General features: G+C 57.2%; 3 protein-coding genes, 1 non-coding gene and 1 pseudogene across 10 annotated transcripts in view; 3 read left to right on the top strand and 2 right to left on the bottom strand.

Moving 5' to 3' along the window:
* The window catches only part of RAB40C (RAB40C, member RAS oncogene family), a 29,049-nt gene extending 13,329 nt beyond the window's left edge, over positions 1-15,720 (top strand). For all 3 annotated transcript variants that reach the window (XM_029220113.1, XM_029220114.1, XM_029220112.1), the window contains 5 exons: positions 4,594-4,654; positions 5,141-5,201; positions 14,274-14,351; positions 14,636-14,858; positions 15,389-15,720. In XM_029220113.1, the coding sequence (XP_029075946.1) occupies positions 4,594-4,654; positions 5,141-5,201; positions 14,274-14,351; positions 14,636-14,858; positions 15,389-15,669 (704 nt within the window). In that variant the 3' untranslated portion in view covers positions 15,670-15,720. The remainder of the gene's footprint in view (positions 1-4,593; positions 4,655-5,140; positions 5,202-14,273; positions 14,352-14,635; positions 14,859-15,388) is intronic.
* LOC114894003 lies at positions 5,750-12,316 on the top strand (annotated as a pseudogene).
* A 3,289-nt stretch (positions 15,721-19,009) lies between the features above and the next one.
* WFIKKN1 (WAP, follistatin/kazal, immunoglobulin, kunitz and netrin domain containing 1) lies at positions 19,010-21,690 on the top strand. The gene is made up of 2 exons (XM_029220111.1): positions 19,010-19,403; positions 20,112-21,690. The coding sequence occupies exons 1-2, from the start codon at positions 19,233-19,235 to the stop codon at positions 21,588-21,590; spliced, it is 1,650 nt and encodes a 549-aa protein (XP_029075944.1). The 5' UTR covers positions 19,010-19,232; the 3' UTR covers positions 21,591-21,690.
* A 106-nt stretch (positions 21,691-21,796) lies between these two features.
* METTL26 (methyltransferase like 26) lies at positions 21,797-23,834 on the bottom strand. 5 transcript variants are annotated; one of them, XM_029221017.1, is made up of 6 exons: positions 23,508-23,778; positions 23,177-23,422; positions 22,912-22,971; positions 22,486-22,553; positions 22,319-22,397; positions 22,027-22,239 (listed from the first exon to the last, which is right to left on the bottom strand). In XM_029221017.1, the coding sequence occupies exons 1-6, from the start codon at positions 23,702-23,704 to the stop codon at positions 22,080-22,082; spliced, it is 810 nt and encodes a 269-aa protein (XP_029076850.1). In that variant the 5' UTR covers positions 23,705-23,778; the 3' UTR covers positions 22,027-22,079. The 5 variants fall into 5 exon arrangements, 4 of the variants coding, with proteins under 4 accessions (XP_029076849.1, XP_029076850.1, XP_029076851.1 ...); XM_029221018.1 differs by having other exon boundaries at positions 22,029-22,239; positions 23,193-23,355; positions 23,508-23,834; XR_003793211.1 differs by having other exon boundaries at positions 22,086-22,239; positions 23,193-23,422; positions 23,508-23,780.
* Positions 23,835-24,190: 356 nt separating this feature from the next.
* Positions 24,191-24,261, bottom strand: TRNAG-CCC. The gene has a single exon. It is a non-coding gene; the product is annotated as a tRNA-Gly (tRNA).
* Between the last annotated feature and the right edge of the window lie 1,291 nt (positions 24,262-25,552).

Raw genomic sequence — 25,552 nt, forward strand, 5'->3', positions numbered from 1 at the left:
ACCGTACATTTTTATCCAGATTTGGGAGGTGGGCAGGTGAGAGGCAGAGCAAGTGTGAAAAATATACGTGAGTTTTTTCGTTTTGTTTTTTTTTGTTTTTTGGCTGCACCGCACAGCATGTGGGATCTCATCAGTTCCCCCACCAGGGATCAAACCCCCGCCCCCTGAAGCGGAAGTACAGAGTCCTAACTACTGGACCATCAGGGAAGTCCCCTACTTGAGATTTTTTTTTTTTTTTTTTTTTTTTTGCAGTATGCAGGCCTCTCACTGTTGTGGCCTCTCCCGCTGCAGAGCACAGGCTCCGGACACGCAGGCTCAGCGGCCATGGCTTATGGGCCTAGCTGCTCCGCGGCATGTGGGATCTTCCCGGACCGGGGCACGAACCCGTGTCCCCTGCATCGGCAGGTGGACTCTCAACCACTGCGCCACCAGGGAAGCCCCGTACTTGAGATTTTTTTACCTCTGAGGGAGCGTGTCAGCCTGAGGGCTGTCCGTGTTTTCTGCACGGCCAGCTCCCCGGCCATTCTCAGCTGGACACTGCCGTCTGCTGTGGGGACCTGCCGTCCACTGCCCTCAGTCCCCTCACAAGGCTGCTCAGCCTTTCTGGGGGTGCCAGTGCCGTGCTGTAGGGAGGGCTCCTGGGCGGGAGTCTCACTGGTTTAGTGGCCCATTCCCTGGGAACCCTGTTCTCCGGGAGCCCTCTGACCCAGCTGGTGGACTGTGGGAGGTGCGGGGGGGCGTGCTGGGAGGAGAGCAGAGCTGATCCCTCATGGTGCCTGCTCCTGGCTCTGAGTGCCTGTCCCCACAGGTCTCTCTTGGGCATTTGGCAGAGCTTTGAGCAGAGCCCCTGGAGGGTGGGGACTGGTCATCCTTTCTGAAGTTGAAGTCGTGAGTAAGGGGTCGGTTGGGCGCAGGCGGTGGGTGGGCAAGGCGCCCAGCTGTGCAAGCCTCACGGTGTGCAGAGACTGGCCTCCTCCCCAGAGGCGGGCAAGGGCAGCAGCCCCACTCCCTGTGCCCTGCTTCCTCCTGGGCCCTTCCTGGGCGCCCGCTCCTTCCTGCAGCTCCAGGCTGGGCCTTTGGGCCATGGTGCCACCTCGATCGGGGTCCTTTCATGGGGGCTGCCCTTGGCAGAGGGTGTCCAGTCCCCATGGCCAGAACCTGCTGGGCTGGTCCACCACATGGAGGTGACATTGCGTAGAGGATGGGCATCCCCATCCACAGCCTTCCTGGAGGTTGCTGTTTCCAACACTGTCCTCATGGGGCCCAGCTCTCACAGCAGCTGTAGAGCCAGGACTGAAAGGAGGGTGTCCTGGGCCAAATCTGAGCTTCCTGTTTGACAGAGAATTCCAAGAGTTTCCACCCAAAGAAGTGGGTTATCAGCAGACAATTGGGGGGAGGGGTGGATGCAGAGGAAGGACAGTGGAGACGGGCCTGAGTTCTATTCCTCCCTGAAGAGTGTTTCTTTAGCTTGAGAATATGTGCAGGAGAATCTTCTTTCACTTAAAAAAAAAAAAATGTGGCAAAATATACACAACATAAAATTTACCATTTTAAATATTTTTGCGTGTATAGTTCAGTGGCACCCCCATCAGCTCCAGAACTTTCTCATCTTCCCAACTTTCTCATCTTCCCAAACTGTCCCCACTAAACACTAACTCCCCACCCCCTCCTCCAGCCCCTGGCGACCTCTGTCTACTTTCTGTCTCTGAATCTGATGCTCTAGGGCCCTCGTAGAAGGAATCATACAGGATTTGCCCTTTTGTGTAGGGCTTATTTTACCGAGCATAATGTCTTTAAGGTTCATCCATGTTGTAGCATGTGTCAGACTTTCCCTCCTTTTTATTTTTTTATTATTTTTTAAAATTATTATTATTTTTATTTTTGGCTGCATTGGGTCTTCGTTGCTGTGCACGGGCTTCCTCTAGTTGCATCAAGTGGGGTCCACTCTTTGTTGTGGCGCATGGGCTTCTCATTGCGGCGTGCGGGCTTCTCATTGCAGTGGCTTCTCTTGTTGCAGAGCACAGGCTCTAGGAGCGTGGGCTTCAGTAGTTGCAGCACGCGGGCTCGGTAGTTGCAGCATGCGGGCCCTAGAGTGCATGGGCTTCAGTAGGTGCAGCGTGTGGGTTCTAGGGTGCGTGGGCTTCAGTAGTTGTGGTGCGCAGGCTCTAGAGCGTGGGCTCAGTAGTTGTGGTGCACAGGCTCAGTAGTTGTGGCACACAGGCTTAGTTGCTCTGCGGCATGTGGGATCTTCCTGGACCAGGGATCAAACCCATGTTCCCCCTGCATTGGCAAGCAGATGCCTCTCACTGTTGTGCCTCTCCCATTGCGGAGCACAGGCTCCGGACTCGCAGGCTCAGCGGCCATGGCTCATGGGCCTAGACGCTCCATGGCATGTGGGATCTTCCCAGACCCGGTCACAAACCCGTGTCCCCTGCATCGGCAGGCGGACTCTCAACCAATGCGCCACCAGGGAAGCCCCCTTTCCTTCCTTTTTAAGGTGGAATAATATTTTGTTGTACAGATGGACTTCATCCATCTTTGGATGCTTGGGTTGCGCCCACCTTTTGACTATTGTGAATAATACTGCAGTGAACGTGGATGTGCAAATATATACATGTTCGATTTCCTGCTTTCACTTCTTTGCGGTATAAACCTGAAGTGGAATTTCTGGATTACGTGGTAATTCTGTGTTTAATTCTCTGAGGAAATGCTATACTGTTTTCCATGGTGTCTGCACCATTTTCCATTCCCACCAGCAGTGCACAAAGGTTCCAATTTCTCCACATCCTCACCAATGCTGCTTACTTTCTGGGTTTTTGATAATAACCATCTAGTGGGTGTGACGTGGTATCTCATGTGGTTTTTTCTTTATTTTAATTAATTAATTAATTTTTTGGCTGCATCAGGTCTTCATCGTTGGTTCTTCATTGCTGCACACAGGCTCTCTCCAGTTGGGGCAAGCAGGGGCTACTCTTCGTTGTGGTGCACGGGCTTCTCATTGCGGTGGCTTCTCTTGTTTCGGAGCTTGGGCTCTAGGTGCGTGGGCTTCGGTACTTGCAACACACGGGCTCAGTTGTTGTGGCTTGCGGGCTCTAGAGTGCAGGCTCAGTAGTTGTGTCACACGGGCTTAGTTGCTCCGCAGCATGTGGGATCTTCCAGGGCTCGAACCCGTGTCCCCTGCATTGGCAGGCGGATTCTTAACCACTGTGCCACCAGGGGAGTCCTTCTCATGTGGTTTTGATTTGCATTTCCCTACTGATTAGTGATGTTGAGCATCCTTTCATGTGTTTATTAGCTACTTGCATATCTTCTTTGGAGAAAGTCTTTTGCCCATTTTCTAATTGGATTTTTGTTGCTGTTGAGTGGTAGGATTTCCTCATATTTTCTGAATATCAGTTCCTCATCAGATGTATGATTTTGCAAATATTCTCTCCCATTTCGTGGACGGTGTTTTCATTCCGTTGAGTGTCTTTTGATGGGTGGGAGCCAGGTTTTGACACATGGTTAGAAGTTAGCCAGATGGAAGGACGTTGGGGGTAGAGGCTTCACATGCAGCTCTCTGAGGTTGGCTTTGCACATGCGCACACAATGTGTGAGAGCAGTGTCTGCATTAAAAATGCCCATTTCCAAGCCTTCTTAGAGCAAGTGTTGTAAACAGCCAAGAAGCTGATGACATCTTTAAGGCTTAAGGGAGGAGGAGGAAAGACAGCTTTTAGGAAGTTTCCTGATGGCCTATAAACCAGTTGAAGATCTTACATCTAAAGTAATGCATCCAGCACTGGCCCTGCTCCTACCCACCTTTCTTGGACTGACTTTTTTCGCTTAAAAGTATGAAAAAATAATAAACAAGGATCTACTGTGTAACATAGGAAACTATATTCGATATCTTATATAAATCTATAATGGAAAAGAATCTGAAAAAGGATAGATATACATATATAGCTGAATCACTTTGCGGTACACCTGAAACACAATTCAATTATACTTCAATTTTAAAAAGTATAGGGCTTCCCTGGTGGCGCAGTGGTTGAGAGTCCGCTTGTCGATGCAGGGGACATGGGTTCGTGCCCCGGTCTGGGAAGATCCCACATGCCGCGGAGCGGCTGGGCCCGTGAGCCATGGCCGCTGAGCCTGCGCGTCCGGAGCCTGTGCTCCGCAACGGGAAAGACCACAACAGTGAGAGGCCCGCGTACCGCAAAAAAAAAAAAAAAAAAAAGTATAAAGAATAAAAACTAAAGACATGGCAAGCAGAGGTTCTCCAGATACCTCTCCAGAGAAATGGCATTTTAGACGTTACTGTACCACTAAATCATGCTCCAAGCACGCTCCCGTTGTCAGTACCTGGGAGCTGCGGTGAACCCAAGAACTCAGAAAACCCATTAGCTTTGAGAAGCACACGACGTGGGCCGATGCTGAGACCAGCTGCCCTCCCTTTGGCCGGCGCCATTGGTACCCGGCTTGGGTCTCTGGGGTGACAGGAGGGTGGCCAGCTGGGGTCACTGGGCTCCCTGGGCTGGAGCCACACTTCTGCTTGGCTTCAGGGACTGGGCGCTAGCCAGGTGGGTCCTTCAGCCACCCTCTGCTTCCTTGCAGGGATCGACTACAAGACTACCACCATCCTGCTGGACGGCCGGCGGGTCAAGCTGGAACTCTGGTGAGTCGGGCTGTGCGGCCAAGGTGCCTGGCTGCCACACTTCAGTTGTTGTGCGGGCCGGGAAGCCAAGCGAAGTGACTCAGGAATCCTTAAGGAGACTGGAAGGCGCCCTGTTTACGTGTCAGTAGACTAGCTATTGATACCGCCCCTGTATAAACATGGGCTGGAACGTGATGCAGAAACCAGAAGGCCCAGGGCTGCTTGTTCGGGCAGAGCCCAGCTCCCTTTTCCCACAAAGACTCACTTCCACAGGGGCCACAGCCCCTCTCGCCTTGCCCTTTACTGGGCTCCACATTAAGGGCATTTCCAGAACCTCAAAGTTGAGATGTAAATTCCTCCAGGTTTGGGGTTCTCCAGCCCCACAGGGCAGTCTCCGGGGGTGCCCAGGCCCATGGAGGTTGGCCAGCATGTGCAGCAGAGTAGGAGGGGGTCATGCTGTGCATGCTGGGGTCCCACGGGCCGCATCCCCAACCGCCTTTGTTTCAGGGACACATCGGGCCAGGGCAGGTTCTGCACCATCTTCAGGTCCTACTCCAGGGGCGCACAGGTAAGACCAGCGGTGCTGCCGGGGCTGTTCTCCAGAGGGGCTGCTCTCGTCACATGTGCGGTGCTGTCAGACACCACGTGCAGGGTTCTTTCCAAGGAAGTTTTTCGTTTGAACATCAGCCTTCCAACCAGGAGCCCAAACAAGGATGCCCCCGAGTGGAGGGGCCTCAGCCTTCAGAGGATGCCAGGGCCCCACGAGCTGCTGTGGCCCTTGCTGCCCCGAGCTGCTGTGGGAGGTGTGTGGGAACCCTGTCCTGTGGAGCGGCCCCCATCACCTGGCTCACCCGGGGTGGCTTCTCCCTGTGCTGAGTGAGGAGGCTGCTGGAGCTCCCAGGGCCAGCCGGTCTGGACCACTCGTCAGACCGCGGGACTGGGAGCAGGAGCCGCCGTGGGAGGGGCTGCCCCAGGTCCTAAAGGGCAGGGCATTAGCAGGGAGCGGAGATGGGGGCTGTCCCAGGCGGGGCCTGCCCTGGAAGAGCACCTAAGCTGTGGCCTGCGCAGGGGCGAGGGGGCTCACTGGGGGGCCTGGGGACATGCTCGTCCCTCTCTGTGTCTCCTGGACTCCCTACAACGGGCTTGCATGCTGACCGGGTCTGTTTGTGATTCAAGGCTGGAAGGAGGGGAAGAAGCAGTTGTGTGAATAGACCAGCTACCCACTCGCTGCTTCAGCGTGAGGGGACTGGATTCAAGACCAGCCCTGTCTGTGCAGGGCGGGGCCATGACCCCTTGGGCTTCTGGAATTGCTGAGGAGAGCCCTCAGTCAGCCCTGTCCAACCATTCTCCCCAGACAGGGTGCTCCGCAAGGGGGCCCATAGGCCCGTGTCAGGACCTCTGGCTGTGTAGAGCCTGTCACCCCTTCAATCTGGCCTGGGTAGTGGGGAGCCCCGGGCGTCCTTTCTGCCTGGTGAGCAGGAATCGATGGTGTCTTCAGGTGACCAGGCTCCCCCTCCTGAGCCGGAGACGCTCAGGGGTGGTGAGAGCGCCTCTCTCCCTGCTGAGGTGTGAATGTGGGTGGAGGACCCTCAGGCTGGGCTCAGAGGCTCCAGACTGCAGTGGTGCTGCCTGTCCGCTGGCTCCACCCCCCAGTGTGTGCCTGGTGTGAGGGGCCACAGAGGTGGTGCTTAACCTGGCAGTTCCACCTGGAGCAGCTGGTGCTGGGTGGTCAGGGACAGCAGCCCTCAGGTGTGGACGGCACTGGATGTGAGGTTAAGGAAGGACAAGGCCCTCACAGCCGGGCCCTCAGTGGACGCACGGGGAGCGCTTGAGCACCAAGGAGTGTGTTCCGTGGGCCACCTTCTGTAGAGGAGGGACCCTGACAATGATTCATACATACAAGGAAGTGAGAAAGCCATGTTCCGAGGGAAGGTGTTCATTATTTCTGTACCATGGGATTACTGATGTGTTCTGTTGTCTTCCCTTTGCTTTTGAATGTTTCCCAGTGTTTTATGGCACACACATTGTTACTTTTTCGATAAAAAAAGAAAATGAAGAGATAAGGGGAGTAGTTACCTTGGGTTATGATAATTGGGCGATTGGGAAATATCAAGGAAGGTCCTGGGAGACTGAACCTGAACGGGCTCAGATGTCCACTTGCTCGGATGTGAACATGGAGCAGGACAGAAGGGCACGCCTGAGAACCTGGGCATTCGCCAGAGCACGCGCTTTGGGGAAGGGAACACCTTTACCACGTCCACATCCTCTCCAGAGCAATCAGCAGTCAGCGTGCATGTGTCGTTGCTTGCGCTTAATTCTGTGCTAATTCCAGAGGTTCTTGTTGCTTCTGGGCTGGAGGAGCCAGTTGCAGATTCTGAGTGTGCATCTCGGGCCTGGATGGTGGGTGGATAGGTGGTTTTTGGCCGCAAAGCTGACCATGGGTGCTCCTACCTAAACAGTAGTGCTTCGCCTTTCCTGTTTCCATCCTGCTTGGTTGGTGTTTTCCAGATTTGGCACCAGCATGGCTTTGTGCAGCCCGATGGTGCAGACTGGCATAACTGTCTTCCCAAGTCTTGTTTTTCTTGTCTTGTCACCCTCCTACCCTCGGTTAAGAACAAAGAGGCCTTGCAGATCTCTCAGGGCCCAGGCCACAGAGCCACCGACCAACCCCTGGCCATCTCTGTCTTGTGGCCCTTATTTTCTGTTGCCAAGGTCTGAGGTGGCCACTCGTGGCCCAAGAGGCCCATGCTTCCCGCTCAGGGGGAGAGCGGTCCCCTGCACCAGTTCCCCCGGGGCTGTGCGTGTGGAGGGAGCCAGCGGTGGGCGACGTCCTGTTTAGTTGGGGTTTGGGATCAGCTGGATTAGGACTAGGACGAGGGGGAGCTCAGTCAGGCACTAGTCTCCTGGAGGGAGGGTTTCAGGTTTCACATGGAGAGTGGTCTGGGTGCCCAGTGAGTGCTGACTAGGACACCAGCCTGCCAGTCGGCCCCGCCTGGGTGGGGCGCGTGTGGATCAACAGCTTTGACGGCTACTCCCCTTGTCAGTGCGCTGGCTTCTGGGCAGAGCCCATGCATATGAGTGTGGGCAGGTGTGTTCAGCCACAGTCTCTGGTTCCTTGGCAGCTTCACCACACAAATGCATTACTCACTCCAAAACTAACTTAATTAAAAACCGCACCTCTGTGCTTTAGTTGGGGTGGTGATTGCGCAGGTATATATATTTGTCCAAAGTCATCAAACTGTTCATACCTAAAACCTGTGCGTTTTTTGGTGTATAAGCTCAATAAATCACCTTGGCAAAAATAAGGGTGCGCACTCCTAGGCCCAAGCTCCACATCCAGAGATTCTCTCTTACAGCTCGAGTTATATGTATGTACTCAGAGGTTCATCGCTGATGTTTGTAATAAAATTAGGTGCATTACCTGAAACCCAACAGCAGTGCTAGCTGATGAGCCTGGCATGAGGTGCTGGCCGCTGTGGGGGAAGGGCCCTGCGGGTGCCAGGCAGTTTGCACCATGACCCAGTCCGGGTTAGGAAACACCTGGGAGATGCTTGAAAGACAGGTGGTTCCTGGGTGGGTTAAGGGACCAGAGCTTCTATTTATACCCTAGAGTACTTACTAACTTTTAAAAAGCTAAGCAAAAAAAAAAGAAAAGAAATATAGTGAGAATCTCTTTGCCCCTCCTCTGGCTCTTGGAGATACACAGCTGATTCTGGAGTCCTTTGAGGGGGTAGTCCTGGTAACCAGGAGCCTCATTTTGGTTTCTCAACTATCCCACCTGTGGTCGACCCTAGGTGTTTTCCCTGCCAAGCCCATGATCACTTTGGTCCCCGTCTGCAGTGTGACCAGCTCTGTGTCCTTCCTCCTGTGACCTCTCTGTCATCACCCTGCCCTGTCAGACTTAGGTGGTGGTGGTTGGTGGTGGGCAGAGGCTGGCGCCAGCCAGGCGGAGCAGCCAAGAGCAGGCTCCTCGACAGCCTCAGGGTGCAGTTGAAGCCTGAACCCAAGAAATGGGCTTCTCCTCATTTGCTTGAGCTTTTAGGCCCGCCCCTCTTCTTTCCCCACCTGCCAGTACTGGCCCGAGCTTTCGCTAGGCTTGGTGGGTCTGTGTGATTGGCCGGGGCCCGTGAGAGCCTGCCAGCAAGATGCGGCAGCCCTGGGGAGGGCCACCAAGTGGGCTGTGACCACAGCCTTCCCCCAATGCCCCCGAGTCCAGCAGTGGTAGCCTCGCACCGATCTGATCAGTGGAGACCTGTGGAGGGGCGGCAGCAGTGACCTGGACAAACCATCTTTCTCTAGACTTTTATATATAGAACATCCTGGAGTCCACCATGACTGGGCAGTTGAATCTGAGTGGGAAGCTAATCATCAAAGCTCAACTTGGGGAGGATATTCAGCGAATTCCCATTCATAATGAAAATAATACTTACGATGAATTAGTGCTAATGATGCAGTGACTCTTCAGAGGAAAACTTCTGAGTGATGATGAAATTACAATAAAATATAAACATGAAGATGGAGATCTTATAACAGTTTTTGATAGTTCTGACCTTTCCTTTGCAATTCAGTGTAGTAGGATACTGAAACCAACATTACTTGTTAACTGCCAACCAACACCCCTTGAATCAAGTCAGGTGAAATACCTTCATTGAGAACAGATGGAACTTCTAAATAAAGTGAATCACTTATTGGATAGCTTGGAACCACCTGGAGAACCAGGACCATCCACCAACATTCCTGAAAATGATACTGTGAATGGTAGGGAAGAAAAGCCTGCTGCTAGAAAAGGACATTAAAAAAAGAAGCCTGCTGGGCTTCCCTAGTGGCGCAGTGGTTGAGAGTCCGCCTGCCGATGCAGGGGACACGGGTTCGTGCCCCGGTCCGGGAAGATCCTACATGCCGCGTAGCAGCTGGGCCCGTGAGCCATGGCCGCTGAGCCTGCGCGTCCAGAGCCTGTGCTCCGCAACAGGAGAGGCTGCAACAGTGAGAGGCCCGCATACCGCGCAAAAAAAAAAAAAGGCCTGCTGCTTCTGATTCTTCTGGAAAACAGTCTACTCAGGTTATGGCAGCAAGTATGTCAGCTTTTGATCCTTTCAAAAACCAAGGTGAGGGACTTCCTTGGTGGTCAAGCAGTTAACACATTATTGCCCGGAGATGTATCAATATGTTTTTAGAGAGTGATACGATTAACATCAGCATGCAAAGTTGTTAGAGCTTAAAATTGATCATGGGTTCATTATACAACTTACGATTGTCGTTATCATTCACATTTTGCTCCGTTAGGTTTTTGTTCCAACCTTGTGTATATTATAAATGTAAAATTTTCAAAAATGACGCATCGCGAAATTTTGAGTGAAGTAGAATATTTCGGTGAGTTTTATGCATATGCTTTCTCTGATTGTCCAAGCGACATATACCCTAGTGTCTCAGAAGATGGTAGTTCTTCAGAATATAGTTCTGATTCAGACGATGTGAATAGTAGACCAACAAAAGGACAAAAAACTTTAGTGATTGATTTTGATACGGAAAGTGAACATGAAACTCCTTTGCTTCTGCAGAAAAGTGGATCGAAGATAACATTTCTCGAAAATTAGAGGACTTTACAGGTGTGTCAGGTGTAACTATTGAATGTGATAACCCACAAAGTGTTAGTGAAATAGAAGAATTAACTTTTTGGCCGGCCAAACTAAAAATCGCCAGCCACAGGCGTTAAGTTTCTGCAAAAATCCTCCGGTCCATAATGAGTTAAGACTCCATGCTCCCAATGCAGGGGGCCCAGGTTCGATCCCTGGTCGGGAACTAAGAGCCTGCATGCCACAACGAAGATCCTGCATGCCGCAGCTAAGACCCGGCGTGGTCAAATAAATAAATTAAATAAATAAATATCTAAGAAGAAAAAAAAAACCAAGGTGAAATCAATAAAAATGTCCTGTCAGCGTTTGGCTTAACAGATGATCAGGTTTCAGGGCCACCCAGTGCTCCTGCAGAAAGAAGACTGTTCAGGAACTCGCAACAGCATTGCTGCCTCCTCTGCAGCTTACCCACCAGGAATTCAGCCACAGCAGCCACCATGTACAGGAGCTCAGACTCAAGCAGGTCAGAGTGAAGGTCAGATGTGCCAGCAGTACCTGCAGCAGGCCGGCCATGGCACTCAGCAGCCACAGGCACCTCCCAGCCACTACAGCGGAATGGTATTCAGTATTCAGGCTGTATCGGCCAAATGCACCTCAACAGCCTCAGCAGTTCCAGGGACATGGCCAGCAACCAACTTCTTAGGCACCGGCTCCTGCCTTTTCTGGTCCGTCTCAGCGACTTGCCTGCTCACCCGGCTTAGCAGTACCAGGCGAGCAGTTACCCACCCTCCATAGACTTTCAGCCCACTAGTTACACTGTGGCCCCTGCCTTACAACCCAGTATGGCTCCAAGCCAACCCGGGTCCTGTCAACCAAGACCAGGTTTCACTCTACCTCCTGGAAGTACCAAGTGGGTCTAATCCTTATGTACATAGCCGTCCTCCCTTCAGTTAGGGCTATACCCAATCTGGACCAGGTTATCAATAAAGAGGCTCAGTTACACTCCCAAAAGACTCTAATACTACTATTTTAATTCGTACTGAAGTACAGAAATTTAAAAAGCAGAGCATAGGGCTTCCCTGGTGGCGCAGTGGTTGAGAGTCCGCCTGCCGTTGCAAGGGACGCGGGTTTCGTGCCTCGGTCCGGGAGGATCCTACGTTCTGCCGAGCGGCTGGGCCCGTGAGCCACGGCCGCTGGGCCTGCACGTCCGGGGCCTGTGCTCCGCAGCGGGAGAGGCCACAGCAGTGAGAGGCCCCTGTACAAAAAAAAAAAAAAAAAAAGGCAGAGTATTTTTTTATGATATCATTGTTGCTGTTAATTGAAAGTATAATTTGCTGGGGAAATAAAAGACCAAAATGAAAGGTGTTTTTCCTCCCCTGCTTAAAAGTAGCAGCTTCCTAGTCATTTTGGAACACTACTCTTACATGTACGCAAAGTGATTGACTTTTCTAGCTTACCTTGTCCAGAGGATATTAAAATGCTAGGTTGGGGACTTCCCTGGTGGCGCAGTGGTTGAGAATCCACCTGCCAATGCAGGGGACACGGGTTTGAACCCTGGTCCGGGAAGATCCCACATGCCGCAGAGCAACTAAGCCCGTGCACCAGGACTACTGAGCCTGCGCTCTAGAGCCCAGGAGCCACAACTACTGATGCCCGCACACCTAGAGCCTGTGTTCCGAAACAAGAGAAGCCACCACAATGGGAAGCCTGCGCACCGCAACGAAGAGTAGCCCCCGCTCACCACAACTGGAGAAAGCCCACATACAGCAACAAAGAGCCAACGCAGCAAAAAATAATAAATTTATTAAAAAATAAATGCTAGGTTGAAGTTCAGCCATCTTACTTGGCTTTTTACTATTAACACGATGTACTAAAGTAGATCCTTATTTTCTTTTTCCCCCCACTGCACGGCATGTGGGGTCTTAGTTCCCTGACCAGAGATTGAACCCATGCCCCCTGCAATGGAAGCGCAGAGTCTTAACCACTGGACCACCAGGGAAGTCCCCTAAAGTAGATCCCTTTGAGAACACAACTAGATATTATGTATAAAATGTAACATTGATAGGTTAATAAAGATGGTAGAATCCAAAAAATAAAAAAATTAATAACATTGCGTAGGAAGCATAAGCAAGAAAGTCAGTCCCCATCCAGCCGTTCCATGTGTGGTCACATCCGTGGAAACCTTTTCTATGTGGTGTGCAGAGTGTTTATACTTGTATTTTTTAAAATTAATTTATTCATTTATTTAATTTTTGGCTGCACTGAGTCTTCGCTGCTGCACGCGGGCTTTCTCTGGTTGCAGTGAGTGGGGGCTACTCTTTGTTGCAGGGTGCAGGCTTCTCATTGTGGTGACTTCTCTTGTTGCAGAGCACAGGCTCTAGGCGCGCGGGCTTCAGTAGTTGTGGCGCATAGGCTTAGTTGCTCCGCTGCATGTGGGATCTTCCCGGACCAGGGCTCGAACCCGTGTCCCCTGCAATGGCAGGCGGATTCTTAACCACTGGGCCACCAGGGAAGCCCCTATACTTGTATTTTTTAAAAAACTGCCCTGTCTGTAACGTTTGGGATCCGTGTTTGTCACCTTGCAGTCTGTTATGCATGTGATCAGCACAGGTGCTCTCAAGTGAATCCTTACTTTCATTGCCTGCCTGCCTGCCATGGGAGTCTGCACCTTGCTGGACTGCTCAGCAGCCCTGGGGCCGCATGTTTAGTTTGTTTCCTGATCTTTGTCTTACGAGCGATGCCGTGATGAGCATCTGGCAAAGCTGGTCTTTAGATACGTCCTCAATTATTTCTTAGAAGGGGGTTTGCCAGTTGGAAGGCGGGTGGCTCTACCCCCATCCCAACACCAAGGGAGAGAGCTTTGGTCCCTGTGCCCCCGGGAACAGGATGAATTCCTTGTCCGTGTACTCTGTCGACCACCACAGCAACTGATTCCCCTCCAGGCCTGGCATTCCTCCCTAGCAGGCAGCTCCGCCCTATTCTGCGCAAGACTTTCTATCCAGGGAGCAGGAGCCACCAGGATGGGTTAAAGTAATCTCAACCTTTGTCTTAACAGGACCTCATCTTCTGGAATTTGAAGGACATTTTTAAGGGGAAAGGCTTTAAAATTCCTCATTTTGAGATGGAGGGTGCCCTGTTCCTTCCATCTCAGCTGCACTTTTCTCCTCCCCTGTGTGTGATAGAGACGTGGGCTGAAAGAAGAAGACTTCCTGGGATGGGGAGGGGTGTGAGTCCTGCTTGGGGTTGGGTTCTGGCGGAGACTGCTTCAGGGTGGGATGTAAGGCCAGAGACAGGCAGTGGGCTTGGGGGCCACACTCACTTGCTGGAGTTGCCTTCCTGAGGCTTGTGACAGGTCCCTGCTGAGATGTACCAGGCACAGACGACAAGGAGAGCTGGGCAGATGGAGTAATTGGTCTCTAAGGAACGTGACAGGAAAGTCCCTGCAGCACATCCTCTGTGCGGCTTGTGGGGGCAGCTGCCAGAGTGACTGGAGTCCTCAGCAAGTGTGGGTTGGAAAACTCAGAAACACCTCTGCTCGGTGCCCCCCGGGAAGAATGCACTGCTGGGAAGTGTGGCGATACAGCCCCTCACCATACGTGGTCCTTTGTGCACCTGTCTTAGGTCGAGTGACTTTTAAATGATCACAGGGTAATACAACGTGCTTGGAGGAAAGACACTGAAAAAATGCCGGTTCTGCCCCAGCTGAGTCCTCGGGGGGAGGGAGGAGGCAGTACTGAGTCCACGAGATCCCTGACAGTCAGGCAGCCCACACACACGGGCAGCGTCCAGGGCCACAGGGCCAGGCCACGGTGAGGAGACAGGGACAGGGCTAGCTGAACCCTGTGCACAGAGCCTCCCTGAAACGCAGAGAGGAAAGCTCAAAGCACATTTCCCACGATGCCACCTGTTGAGTAAACTGTATGGTCCACCTGACAGCTGTCTGGCTGGTGCCCCAGTGTCCCTGGCCCTGCCTGTGCTGGGAGGGAGCGGTGTAGGGCCAAGCCTGAAACAGACCCCTTCCATCCGGGCGGCCCCTGGGCCTCGTAATGCCCGCGTTTCCCTTGCAGGGGATCCTTCTGGTGTATGACATCACCAACCGCTGGTCCTTCGACGGCATTGACCGGTGGATCAAGGAGATCGATGAGGTAGGTGTGCTCCTGTGGACACCCCCTTCCAGGGTCACCCCCTCCCCAGCATGTGCGCTCCCATCCCCCATGAGGAGACTCTGTTACCCCCATTTTCAGCCCCTCCTGTGCCCCGGCTCTGCATCTTCTCATGCACTGACTGCTATGGCACTCTCCCAGTGGGGTTCAGTGCCCCAAGGAGCCCCACCTCATCAGAGAAACGACAGAGGGCCCCCCCGGGGGGGGCAGCACAGAGAGGGGGTGTCCCACGTTCTTGCCTCTGCTGAGTCCTGTGCGCTACCTAGCACGCACCCGGGGTCCCCCGGATCCTGGTTGGGAACCGGCTGCACCTGGCCTTCAAGCGGCAAGTCCCGACAGAGCAGGCGCGTGCCTACGCGGAGAAGAACTGCATGACCTTCTTCGAGGTCAGCCCACTGTGCAACTTCAACGTCATCGAGTCCTTCACTGAGCTGTCCCGCATCGTGCTTATGCGGCACGGCATGGAGAAGATCTGGAGGCCCAACCGAGGTGAGGAGTGTGCCCAGCAGGGCCGGCTGTGGGGCTGGGGGTGTGGCTCAGGAGGGGCGGGGCCGTGACTGACCTGTCCCACCCCCAGCAGGCGGATAGGTTCCAGGCTCCGCCTCCCAGGCCCTTGGATTCAGCAGTCCCACCAGAACAGAGCTGCCAAGGCGGCCAGGGAAGCTCAGTAGTCGCCCAGGCTGAGGGGCTGGAGGTCTAGCCGCCGAGCCCTGCAGGGTCTCCCAGGGCACCTCTCTGTGCCCTGGCTCCGGGGGTGAAACGGGAGCAGGACGTCCAGTGGCTGCTCTCTGCATGCCTGGGGCAGGGGCAGGGTCTGGGGGTGTTCTGGTTCAGGAACCCTGGGAGCTTTGCAGACCTCCCCAATCCCCAGCCCCCTCTAGGCGTCAGTTGTGCTTACCTGCTGGCGAGATTGCCACTGGCCACCGAGATCTCCCCGTGCCTCACGCCCACCTGCCCATGGTCTGATCCCCTCCCCACGGTCTGACCCCGCCCCCCCATCTTCTGACCCCCACCTGCAGTGTTCAGTCTGCAGGACCTCTGCTGCCGGGCCATCGTTTCCTGCACCCCCGTGCACCTCATCGACAAGCTCCCGCTTCCTGTCACCATCAAGAGCCACCTCAAGTCTTTCTCGATGGCCAATGGCATGAACGCTGTTATGATGCACGGGCGCTCCTACTCACTGGCTACTGGAGCAGGGGGCGGCGGCAGCAAGGGCAACAGCCTCAAGCGGTCCAAGTCCATCCGACCACCCCAGAGCCCACCCCAGAACTGCTCGCGGAGCAACTGCAAGATCTCCTAGCTCGGCAGGCTGTGCCCCATCCAGATGCACTCTGGGAGGGCTCACGCTTGGGGAGTGCCCCCGGCTGGGCGCTGGGCCCAGCACTGTGTGCAGGGAAAACTTTGGCCGCACAGTCCCTCCTGGGAAGCGTGGGGATGCCCCTGGTAGGCTGGTGGTCTCAGCCAGACCAGCTCCACAGGACAGTGGAGGGCCATGCTGCTGGGATGGTGGCAGATCACGCCCAGGACCCTGAGGTGTGGCTGAGAAGACCCCTGGAGGCGGCTCTGCCTGGCCCCAGCCGTGAGGGGGCTGTCCCTGGGGACTGGGAGACCAGGTTCCCTTTCTTATTTATGTAAAAGATGGTTCACCCCTTTTGTACATTTTTAAAGGACCAGCAGGGAAGCCTCCGTGCAACCACGTGGTGAGCCCATGACAGCTGAGGGGACGAGCTTTGGGACATTGGGAGAGAGGAGGTGTTTGAGGCAAAGATGGGAAAGAATCCACCATCAAGGCTTGAATCTGAATTCACATAACACTTCACATGGGGCTATGGACTGTGTGGGGGCCAGTGGAGAACATGTGGAAGCTTTGGGCAGCAATCTTGGACTCCCCAGCTACATGCATTGGCCTTTCTGAGCATGGTGGTCAGTGTGCCCGCCATGTGCTGAGGGTGCGGGCCCCAGTAGTCTGCGTGGTGGAGCTGCAGTTTCCAGGGCTCCCGCCGGCCTTCCTGGATGACATCCGTGTGTGTCATGGAGCTACGGGTTCAGAGCCAGGGGCGACTCGCAGGTTTCCACGTTGCTTGGAAAAGGGGAAGCGAGGTGCACCCCCCACGTCCCTCCCCAGCTCCCTCTCTCCCCACGTGGGGGCCATCAACCTTCCTTCTGTGATTCTGCACCTTCAGTTCCGTTTACATCTGTTGCTGCATGAAACTGGCTCGGCGTCTCTCCGAGTTGACACAGAGCTATTTGTAGGCAGTGCTCACTGGGGCCACCAGGCCCTGGGCAAGTCTGGACTGAGCCTGCCCCACTTGCCTCCTGGGGTGTCTAGACCCTTCTCTGGCCAGCTTCTGTCTTCTGACCTTGGGTGTGATCCCATAGCTGCTCCTCACCCTGTTGCACCCCTATGTGAGGTCACATGTCACCAAAACCTTTCTCACCCGTTTCTTAGTGGTGGACGCTGAGCCCCTCCTCGAGGACCCACCGGCCAGCCTGAGCTGGAGGCCTGGCCTCCTTCCGTCCACCTGGCTGGTGACGTGGCCACAGGTCACTGGTGCTCAACTCTACCTCCTGCCCATGGGCCCCTCCCTGGCCTGTGACCCCCTTGCTCGGGACTGTTCTGTGGTGGGTGCCCCGAGGGCTGCTGTTATGGGAGGTGAGGTGGGGAGGGGCTGCAGCGCCTGTGAGCAGGATCCTGGCTGAGGCCTGGCTGCCAGCAGGGTTGGGTGGGCAGAGGAGGCCCCACCCATCCTGTCCTGCCAGCAGGAGCCCCTTCTTTGGACATTGTTTTGAGGAAACGGACGATCCTGCATTCACCATATCAACACTACCCTTTGCTGCTGTCCACACTTGCACTATTCCTGGGCTCGTTTTGGACAGTTTTAGTTTCTTTGTGTAGTAAACATAATTCAACTCTGGCCTCCAGGCTACGTTGTGAGTGCATGAAAGTCTGGCTTTAACCCACTGGGCTGAGTGGCGGTTGGAGGGGTGGCACTGCAGAGGGCTGCTTTGTTCCTGCTCCATCCCCCATGACTCCCTTGCTGAGCTCCGAAGGGTTTCAGGCCTCCCTGCGTTTCTAGGTGGACCTGGAAGCAGCTTTCCCCAGCTGTTCCTGCCTGTGCAGTATTTCAACCCATGGCCGCTGGGACCATCTGCTGCCTGCTGCCCCCGGGGCCGGAACCTGGGATACTGAGCCCTCACTAGTGTCCTGGGCAGGGCCTACCAGGTTCCCTCTGCTGCTTGAGCAGGTGGTGGACCAGAAGAACTGTCCCCCGAGACTCACCACAACTGAGAACCCAGGCCTTGGGGCCAGCACCCTCAGTGGGAGAGCCACCCACTTAAAAGGGTATGTAGGGCTCAGCTCAGGGGTGCGGCAGACGCCCTGGAGGTCAGCAGGGCTGGGGTTAGGGGGACAGTTGCTCTGAACATAGCGCACACACTTGGAGACCGCTGCCTGTGGCTGTGGCTATACAGGGCAGGGGACCCATGGTGTCCTCCACACCTGGGGCGTCTCTTGGTCTCATTTGGACCAAACCAGGCTCATTACCCTGCCTCTCAGGTCAGCCAGTCAGACACAGGGTCACAGAACACTCTCCCATCCAGTCTCAGAGCAGGCACTCCTAGGGCCCCAGACCCCTGGGAAAAGCACATTCTGGCAGTGGCTGCGTTTGATCTCCCCGCTCCCCCCACGCCCAGGAGGAGCTTCCATCCTTCCTGAATGTCACAGAGGCCTGGAGGGGCAGGCGAAGACCTTTGGGTCCTTGCAGTTCCTTAAGCTCTCCTGGGACACGCTGTTCTCAGGGTGCTCTTAGATGCCCTTGATCTCTCTCAGGACTGTGCTGCCCCACGCAGGGCCACACACAGCCGCTGAGATTCAGATCAGTCCAAGTAAACACCCTCACCGCGTCTCTAGTGTCCACAGCCCTTGTGACCGGCGCCTGTGCCGGCCAGCACACACAGACCGTTCCCTCCCTGCCCACTGCTCTAGTACCCCACTTTTTTGGCAACCACCATAACCCTTTGAGGAAGGGCCTGGACCAGGAGACAGGTGCCTGGGTTTCAGAAGGGGCGGGAAGCAGGCTCTCTAAATGCAAAGTTCTGCCATGCCTCAGCCTCCCCCAGGCTGTGCCCATCAGGTACCTTTGTGCTGCAAAGGCTTCACCTCCAGCAGGAAGGGTTTAGATTTGACCCCAAGACCTGCTGGCACAGTGTGACCACGAGAAGGGGTATGGGGAAGGTTGTGGAATCTTCCTTGGGAAGGGAGCAGAACCCCACTGTTGCTGGGCTTAACACAGAGCCCCTGCACCTTTGCCTGGACGTAGTGACTACCAGGTGGCAGGCCAGCCTGGCCTGCTCTGGGGAAGACGCAGGCCCCGGGTTGGATGGGGGAGCCAGAGGGGTTGGCCAGCCCTGCCCCCTCTTGCAGGGCAGCTTTGATCCCAGGGCCTGGAGGGAGGAGGGGCTCCGGTTACAGCGTTTACCCCTCCTCTCTCCGGCCGGAGCCGCCCTTCTCCGCCCCTTGGTGACCCTCATGGCCAGTGTTTCTGTGCTCCTGGGCGCTGGCCCCTCCCCAGCCTTCCTCTCCTCTCCCCGCCCCCTGCCCTGAGCTGACCAGAGGGGCCAGGAGGGGGAGGGGCCGGTGCCACAGGGACAGACTCAGCTCGGAGAGACCCGGAACCCACCCAGCCTGAGACTTGAGCGTCTGCTGTGAGCTCCAACCTTGGGGGACAGAGGGGAGTCCAGGGGCAGGGGGCAGGGGCACCGATCACAGATCTGGGAGGGTGGATGCCTGCAGGGAGTGGGGATCGGCAGGGCCTGAGGAGGGGCTAGCGGCCACACCCCCCACCCCCTGGTCCCTCTGTCCCCATGCCGGCCCTGAGGCCACTCCTGCTGCTGTTGCTCCTGGTTGGGCTGACTGCGGGGGCCAGCCTGCCGCCGGGGCCCAGGAGCCACCCGGGTGTGTGCCCCAACCAGCTCAGCCCCAACCTGTGGGTGGACGCCCAGAGCACCTGTGAGCGTGAGTGCGTCAGAGACCAGGTGAGCACAGGCACTGTCACCACTGGCCCAGCTTGGGGGGAGACAGACTACGTTGGGGGCCCCTGGTTAGCATGGGAGAAGCCAGGACCTCCCCCACGCCCCAGGCCTTGCCTGCAGAGGGGACCCTCAACCCTGGAAGTCACTTCCTCCTCAGGCTCCCCACTCTTCTGCTGGGGTTTCACACTGTGCTCCATATGAGGGGCCCTGGGGACAGCCGCCCCGTCTTTGCCTTCATGTCTGAAAACTGGAGGCCCCCTTCTCACTTCTCAGACCTGCCCACCCCCACCCTGCAACTAGCTGTTTTCAGGTCCAGCGGGGCAGAGAGGCGGGAACCTGTTTGGAGGTCCCGCCCTTGCAGCCTGGCCCTGCACCACTGCAGTGGCCTTGAGCACTTTTACGTCCTCCCCGAGCCTCAGTGTCCTCATGTGTATGATGGGATAACAAAAAAAGCTGCTCTGGGGGCCAGGGGTCTGAGGATTCCGTGAGGTCCAGTGAGATGACCTATGTGATGGGTGCGCCAGGCAGTTGTAGTTCATTGTCCAGATGGAAAGCAAACCTGCAGACCTGCTCAGCTCCCAGAGGGGAAACAGATTCAGGGAGAGGCAGCAGGGGACTCACCCCTGCCCTCGCTGGGCATGCTGGGGCAGGGCTGAAGGGGGAGGGGTATTTGGGTGTCCGCTGAGCTGTCCGCTCCCGCCCCCTCCACAGGACTGCGCTGCCACTGAGAAGTGCTGCACCAACGTGTGTGGGCTGCAGAGCTGCGTGGCAGCCCGCTTCCCTGACAGCGGCCTGGCCACACCCAAGCTGGCGGCCTCATGTGATGGCTTCGTGTGCCCACAGCAGGGCTCCGACTGCGACATCTGGGATGGGCAGCCTGTGTGCCGCTGCCGTGACCGCTGTGAGAAGGAGCCCAGCTTCACCTGCGCCTCGGACGGCCTCACCTACTACAACCGCTGCTACATGGATGCAGAGGCCTGCCTGCGTGGCCTCCGCCTGCACGTCGTGCCCTGCAAGCATGTCCTCAGCAGGCCACCCAGCAGCCCCGGGCCCCCCGAGACCACCGCCCGCCCGACACCCGGGGATGCCCTGGTGCCGCCTGCCCTCTACAGCAGCCCCTCCCCACAGGCAGTGTATGTAGGGGGCACAGCCAGCCTCCACTGTGACGTCAGTGGCCGCCCGCCACCCGCTGTGACCTGGGAGAAGCAGAGTGACCAGCGGGAGAACCTGATCATGCGGCCAGACCAGATGTATGGCAACGTGGTGGTCACGAGCATCGGGCAGCTGGTGCTTTACAATGCCAGGCCAGAGGACGCCGGCCTCTACACGTGCACCGCACGCAATGCCGCTGGCCTGCTGCGGGCCGACTTCCCGCTCTCCGTGGTCCAGCGGGAGCCGGCCGAAGACGGGGCCCCAGTGGCCGCCGCCCCAGCCCAATGCCTGCCCACCACGCAGGCCTGTGTCGGCACCCCCTCTGGCCAGGTCCTCTGGCACTTTGACCCGCAGCGGGGCGGCTGCATGACCTTCCCAGTTGGCAGCTGTGCCGGGGGCGCCCAAGGCTTCGAGACCTACGAGGCGTGCCAGCAGGCCTGCGCCCGTAGCCCCGGGGACGCCTGCGTGCTGCCGGCCGTGCAGGGCCCCTGCCAGGGCTGGGAGCCGCGCTGGGCCTACAGTCCGCTGCTACAGCAGTGCCACCCCTTTGAGTACAGCGGCTGCGAGGGCAATGGCAACAACTTCGAGAGCCGCGAGAGCTGCGAGGACGCCTGCCCCGTACCGCGGACACCGCCCTGCCGGGCCTGCCGTCTCCGGAGCAAGCTGGCGCTCAGCCTGTGCCGCAGCGACTTCGCCATCGTGGGGCGGCTCACGGAGGTACTGGAGGAGCCCGAGGCGGGCGGCGGCGGCATCGCTCGCGTGGCCCTGGACGACGTGCTCAAGGATGACAAGATGGGCCTCAGGCTCTTGGGCACCAAGTACCTGGAGGTGACGCTGAGCGGTATGGACCGGGCCTGCCCCTGCCCCAACGTGACGGCTGGCGACAGCCCGCTGGTCATCATGGGCGAGGTGCGAGACGGCGTGGCCATGCTGGATGCGGGCAGCTACGTCCGCGCGGCCAGCGAGAAGCGCGTCAAGAAGATCTCAGAGCTGCTAGAGAGGAAGGCTTGCGAACTGCTCAACCGCTTCCAAGACTAGCCCGCCCACCCGGCCCGCCCCGCCCTCCCCACAAACCACCCACTCCCGGCGCGCCCCGCCCTCCCCGCCCTCCGCCTGAATAAAAGCGTCCTGGACCTCATAACCTGCCTGTGCTGGGGGTCCTGCCACCACACGGGGATTTGGCTCCAGTCTGAGGTCACCAGGGAGCACCAGTGAGGACCAGCCTCTGAAGTGGGTGTCACCTCCCATGGCTGGAGGGCCAGGCAGCCAGCTCAGTCGTGTCTCAGCAGCCCCTGGGTCCTTCCTCCCTCCCTCCCCTCTGTGCCCGAGTGGAGCAGCAGAGTCCAGGATGCCCCCAAGCCCTGACCCACAGGCCAGACCCTTCTTGTCCCCAGGATGGAACCCTTGGAGACACAGCCTGCCCACCCAGCACCCTGCAGGAATGCTCCCAGGAGGAGGCATGGCAGATACCAGCAATGGGACAGCAGGAAACACTTTATTCCCAGGCTCTTAGCAGCCCTGTGGCCACTAGCTAAGAATCCCCAGTCTGGGGAGGGCCAGTCCCCATAGTCTGGCCCAGGGTGGTAGGGGCTGGTGACCTGGGTTTGTCCCAGGGACACAGGCATGGCGGAGAAGGGGTTTACTCTTTCCGGAAAATGAGGCACTTGTTGTTGGCTGGCATGTCCACCTGGGGGAGACACTTTGGCTGGAGAAGCTTCTCCTGGTCCCCAGGGAGGCTGCCTGTGACCACAGTCCTCCCCACTTACCATCCTCTCCAGGAGCAGCTGGCTGGCCTGGCCCAGGTTCTCCAGAAGGGCCGTGTCCCGCAGACCCCACTCTGGGTTCCTGCAGGAGAGAAGGAGGTGGAATCGGCCCGGGGGTCTACCCAGCCCACCTGCCCCCCAACCAAACCCCCTACCCACCCAGCTCTGACCTGCGTCTGAGGGTGAGGTCAAAGTCCACGTTACTCTGGGGAGAAATCTTCCCATTGATGGCATAGGGCTGTGGAGACGGAGAACACTGTTCTGTCTGCTATCCACAGGCTCAGCCATCCCCTGTCATCCACTGGGCAGACTTGCAGGATGGCACCCACAGAATGGAAAGGACACACCCCTCATTTCTTCCCAGAGCGGGACAGCTGAGGACCAGCTGCTGAGCCAACGGGGTGCAGAAAGACTGGCAGATGACAGAGGAGTGTTGGAGAGGGGAGGGCCTGGGTGTGTTTCAGTGATCATGGGAAGCTGGGGAAAAGGGCAACTGAAAATACGGAGACAAGAAAGGAGTCCTGAAAGGCGGGGACAGCCAAGGCCGGCTGGGGTGGTCCTGCCAGGAGAGGCCCGTCTCAGGCAGGAGCACTCACCCCATAGGTGATGAGGAGCGCCTTGCGTTTGAGCAGGTGTCCTGCTGCTCTGAAGAGCCCCTGGGAAGTGGGGGAAGCAGGAGAGCAGTGAGGAGCCTTCCCCAGGGCCCAAAAGAGCCCTGGGCCCGGGACTGGAATCTCAGCCTGACCTCCCCCGGCCTGAGTGCCCTGTCTCTGATTCGGGGCAAAACTGGCATCCCGCTCCCTCCCAGTGCAGGGGAAGGAATGCCGCACGACGCAGGTGGGTGGCCCCTGGGTAGCTCACCCACGCTCCCACAGACCTCGGTGCAGCTCAGGGGGCTGATGTGGCTCATGTTGATGCAGAGTAGCAGGTCCAAAGATTGCGGCAGGATCCCGCCCCACTGCTCCCAATCCCACCTCACGTCCAGGTACAGCGGGGCCTTCACGTTGGGCAGTCCCTGGGACTGAGTGGTGGCCAAGATGCTGCGGGAAGGCAGCCCGTGGGTGGGGTGGCCTGTGCAGCCATTTCTGCAACCCTATTTGGGGGAGGCTTAGAGGGATCACAATAGCGTAGGTATCCAGGGCAGCGGGACGGGGCACATTTTCGCCCCCGGGGTCCCGCCTTCCCGCCGCACCTGTCCAGGCAGCGCTGGTCCACGTCGGACGGCTGCCACTCGGCGTGGGGAAAGGCCCGCGCGAAGTGGGCCGTGTGCTGGCCAGAGCCCGAGGCCACCTCGAGCACGCGGACGCCGCGCTGGGCCGGGTCCACGTACTGCTGCAGCACGCGCAGGATGGGTTCCTTGTTCCGTTCGGCGGCCGCCGCCACCAGCATCTTTCTAGTCCCGCGCGGCGGGGCCCGTTGTGAGTGTTAGTCCAGCACCGCCGGGCCCGTTGGGAGTGGTGCTGTGGTCCCGCGGGGCCCGTCGGGAGTGGTAGTCCGGCACCGCGGGGCCCGTCGGGAGCTGTGGCCTAGCTGCCGAGCAGCCGGCGCCCCCCCCTCCACACACACACCCCCCCACAGACTACAATTCCCAGGAGGACAAGCGCCGCGCCTTAAAGGCCCCGCAGCCGCAGAGGCTGGTAGCGAGCCGCGGCCTCCGCAGGGGGACGGGGCGAGGAGCTTGGGGGTTGGTTTACACGCACCCATTGGCTCAGCACTCCGTGCCCGTGGCTGTCCTGGCACATTTTCATAGACCTTGTTACTCCAAAGTAGTCTCGTTCGTGTCGCATCGGAATGGGATACTTCCCTGTAGTCTTTCTTTCCTTTATGAAATCTCTCGGGTTTTTTTTGAGTTGAGGGGAAAGAAAAAATATGACATGCGCCGCCCGGGAATCGAACCCGGGTCGCAAGAATGGGAATCTTGCATGATACCACTACACCAGCGGCGCTGCTTATAACAAACTCGCCCGCGAGACTTAGGTGATTGTGACGCAACTACCAGCCTCCTCCACTACCCTTCCCACCCCCGCCTCCCCGGCTCCGCGCAGAGACATTAGTGCGCATGCGTCGCTAATGGTTAGGCGCACCAGGTTTGGCGGGGTCCGCGATGGTGGGGGGGGGCTCGGGGTGTCGCTCCCCAGCATTCGAGGGGAAGGAGCGGGGATGAGCTACGTGGGCTTGCAGCCGACTGGATTCGAGCGTGCTCCGTGGAAACCACGGCAACCGCGGCATTCGGAATTGTGGGGGCGGGGCCATGGGAGGGCCTTCGTGGCTGGGGCGGGCTCCTGGATGGGCGGGGGCTGCGGGTGGGTGGGGTTGTGTGGCGGAGCTCCCTGTGGTGGACTGGGCTCCGCTGGGGCGGGGCTGGGGCTACAGCTGGGCGTGGTTATGGGGCGGGGCTCTTATGTGGGCGGGGTTGTGCTTGGCGGGGCTCCTTGCGGCGGGTGGGACTCCGGCAGGGGCGGGCCCAGCCTGCCGGAACTGAGCCTGTGATGCTCAGGGCTTCTCTGTGACACCGAGATGACCAGGGCTAGCCTAGGTAGGGTTCACGGATGTTGTGCGGGGTCGGTGACCTCTGAGTCAAGTCGGAGGCCGATTTGTGTTGTGTCCACGGTTCTTCCCTGGTTGTCTTCTTGGGGCCCATGTCTCAGAAGGGGCCCTTTCAGCAGGCTGGAGACCGTGCTCTGCAGTCAGGACTAGCTTATCTCCTTTGCTGGGCACTTTTTCTCGCGTGAGACACCCCTCCCCCCATACCCAACGTCGCTCTGGCAAGAGCTCTGAGAATGGCACTGACCGAGACTTTAGCCTGGGATTGCTGTTTGAGGGGGCATGCAGAGTGGGACCAGAGGCCGCTGTCTGAATGTGGTCAGAAAAGGAGGACAACCTTGCATCTTAGGGACGGGAGATGCGAAAATTCCACTCAGTGGGTCGGCCTCCAGACAACCCCTTTGGCATTCTGCATCACGACCACCCTTTTTTCGTAGCTGACTTTCCCCTTTCATGGCCCTGAGTTTTCATTACCTGACTCACTTTTGCCTCACCTCCTAGTTTGTTGGCTGAGCATTTTCTGTGTCTCCAGGTGGAGAAGAGGTGTCCCTCAATGTGAATCCGTGACCCTCACCTGTAATGATCAGTGGTCATCTGAGGCCTCACCAACCAGGCCCCTCAGCCCTCCTTGCCCACTCGAGAGGCACCACGCTTCCTGGTGACTTAACATGGCATTCCTGGGCACGGGCCACC

The sequence above is a fragment of the Monodon monoceros genome, unplaced genomic scaffold, assembly GCF_005190385.1.
Source record: "Monodon monoceros isolate NGI ecotype Baffin Bay Population unplaced genomic scaffold, NGI_Narwhal_1 Super_Scaffold_13, whole genome shotgun sequence".
NCBI lineage: Eukaryota > Metazoa > Chordata > Mammalia > Artiodactyla > Monodontidae > Monodon > Monodon monoceros.

Bases quoted from the DNA above. Each gene is read 5' to 3' on its own strand.
- METTL26 (XM_029221016.1), bottom strand. From the start codon at position 23,704: ATGCTGGTGGCGGCGGCCGCCGAACGGAACAAGGAACCCATCCTGCGC. The intron at 23,356-23,507 runs GTGCGGCGGGAA...GCCTTCCCGCAG, and splicing joins GACCAGCGCTGCCTGGACAG to CATCTTGGCCACCACTCAGT. The intron at 22,972-23,192 runs GTCTGTGGGAGC...CCCACTTCCCAG, and splicing joins GCCCCCTGAGCTGCACCGAG to GGGCTCTTCAGAGCAGCAGG.
- WFIKKN1 (XM_029220111.1), top strand. From the start codon at position 19,233: ATGCCGGCCCTGAGGCCACTCCTGCTGCTGTTGCTCCTGGTTGGGCTG. The intron at 19,404-20,111 runs GTGAGCACAGGC...CCCCCTCCACAG, and splicing joins GTGAGTGCGTCAGAGACCAG to GACTGCGCTGCCACTGAGAA.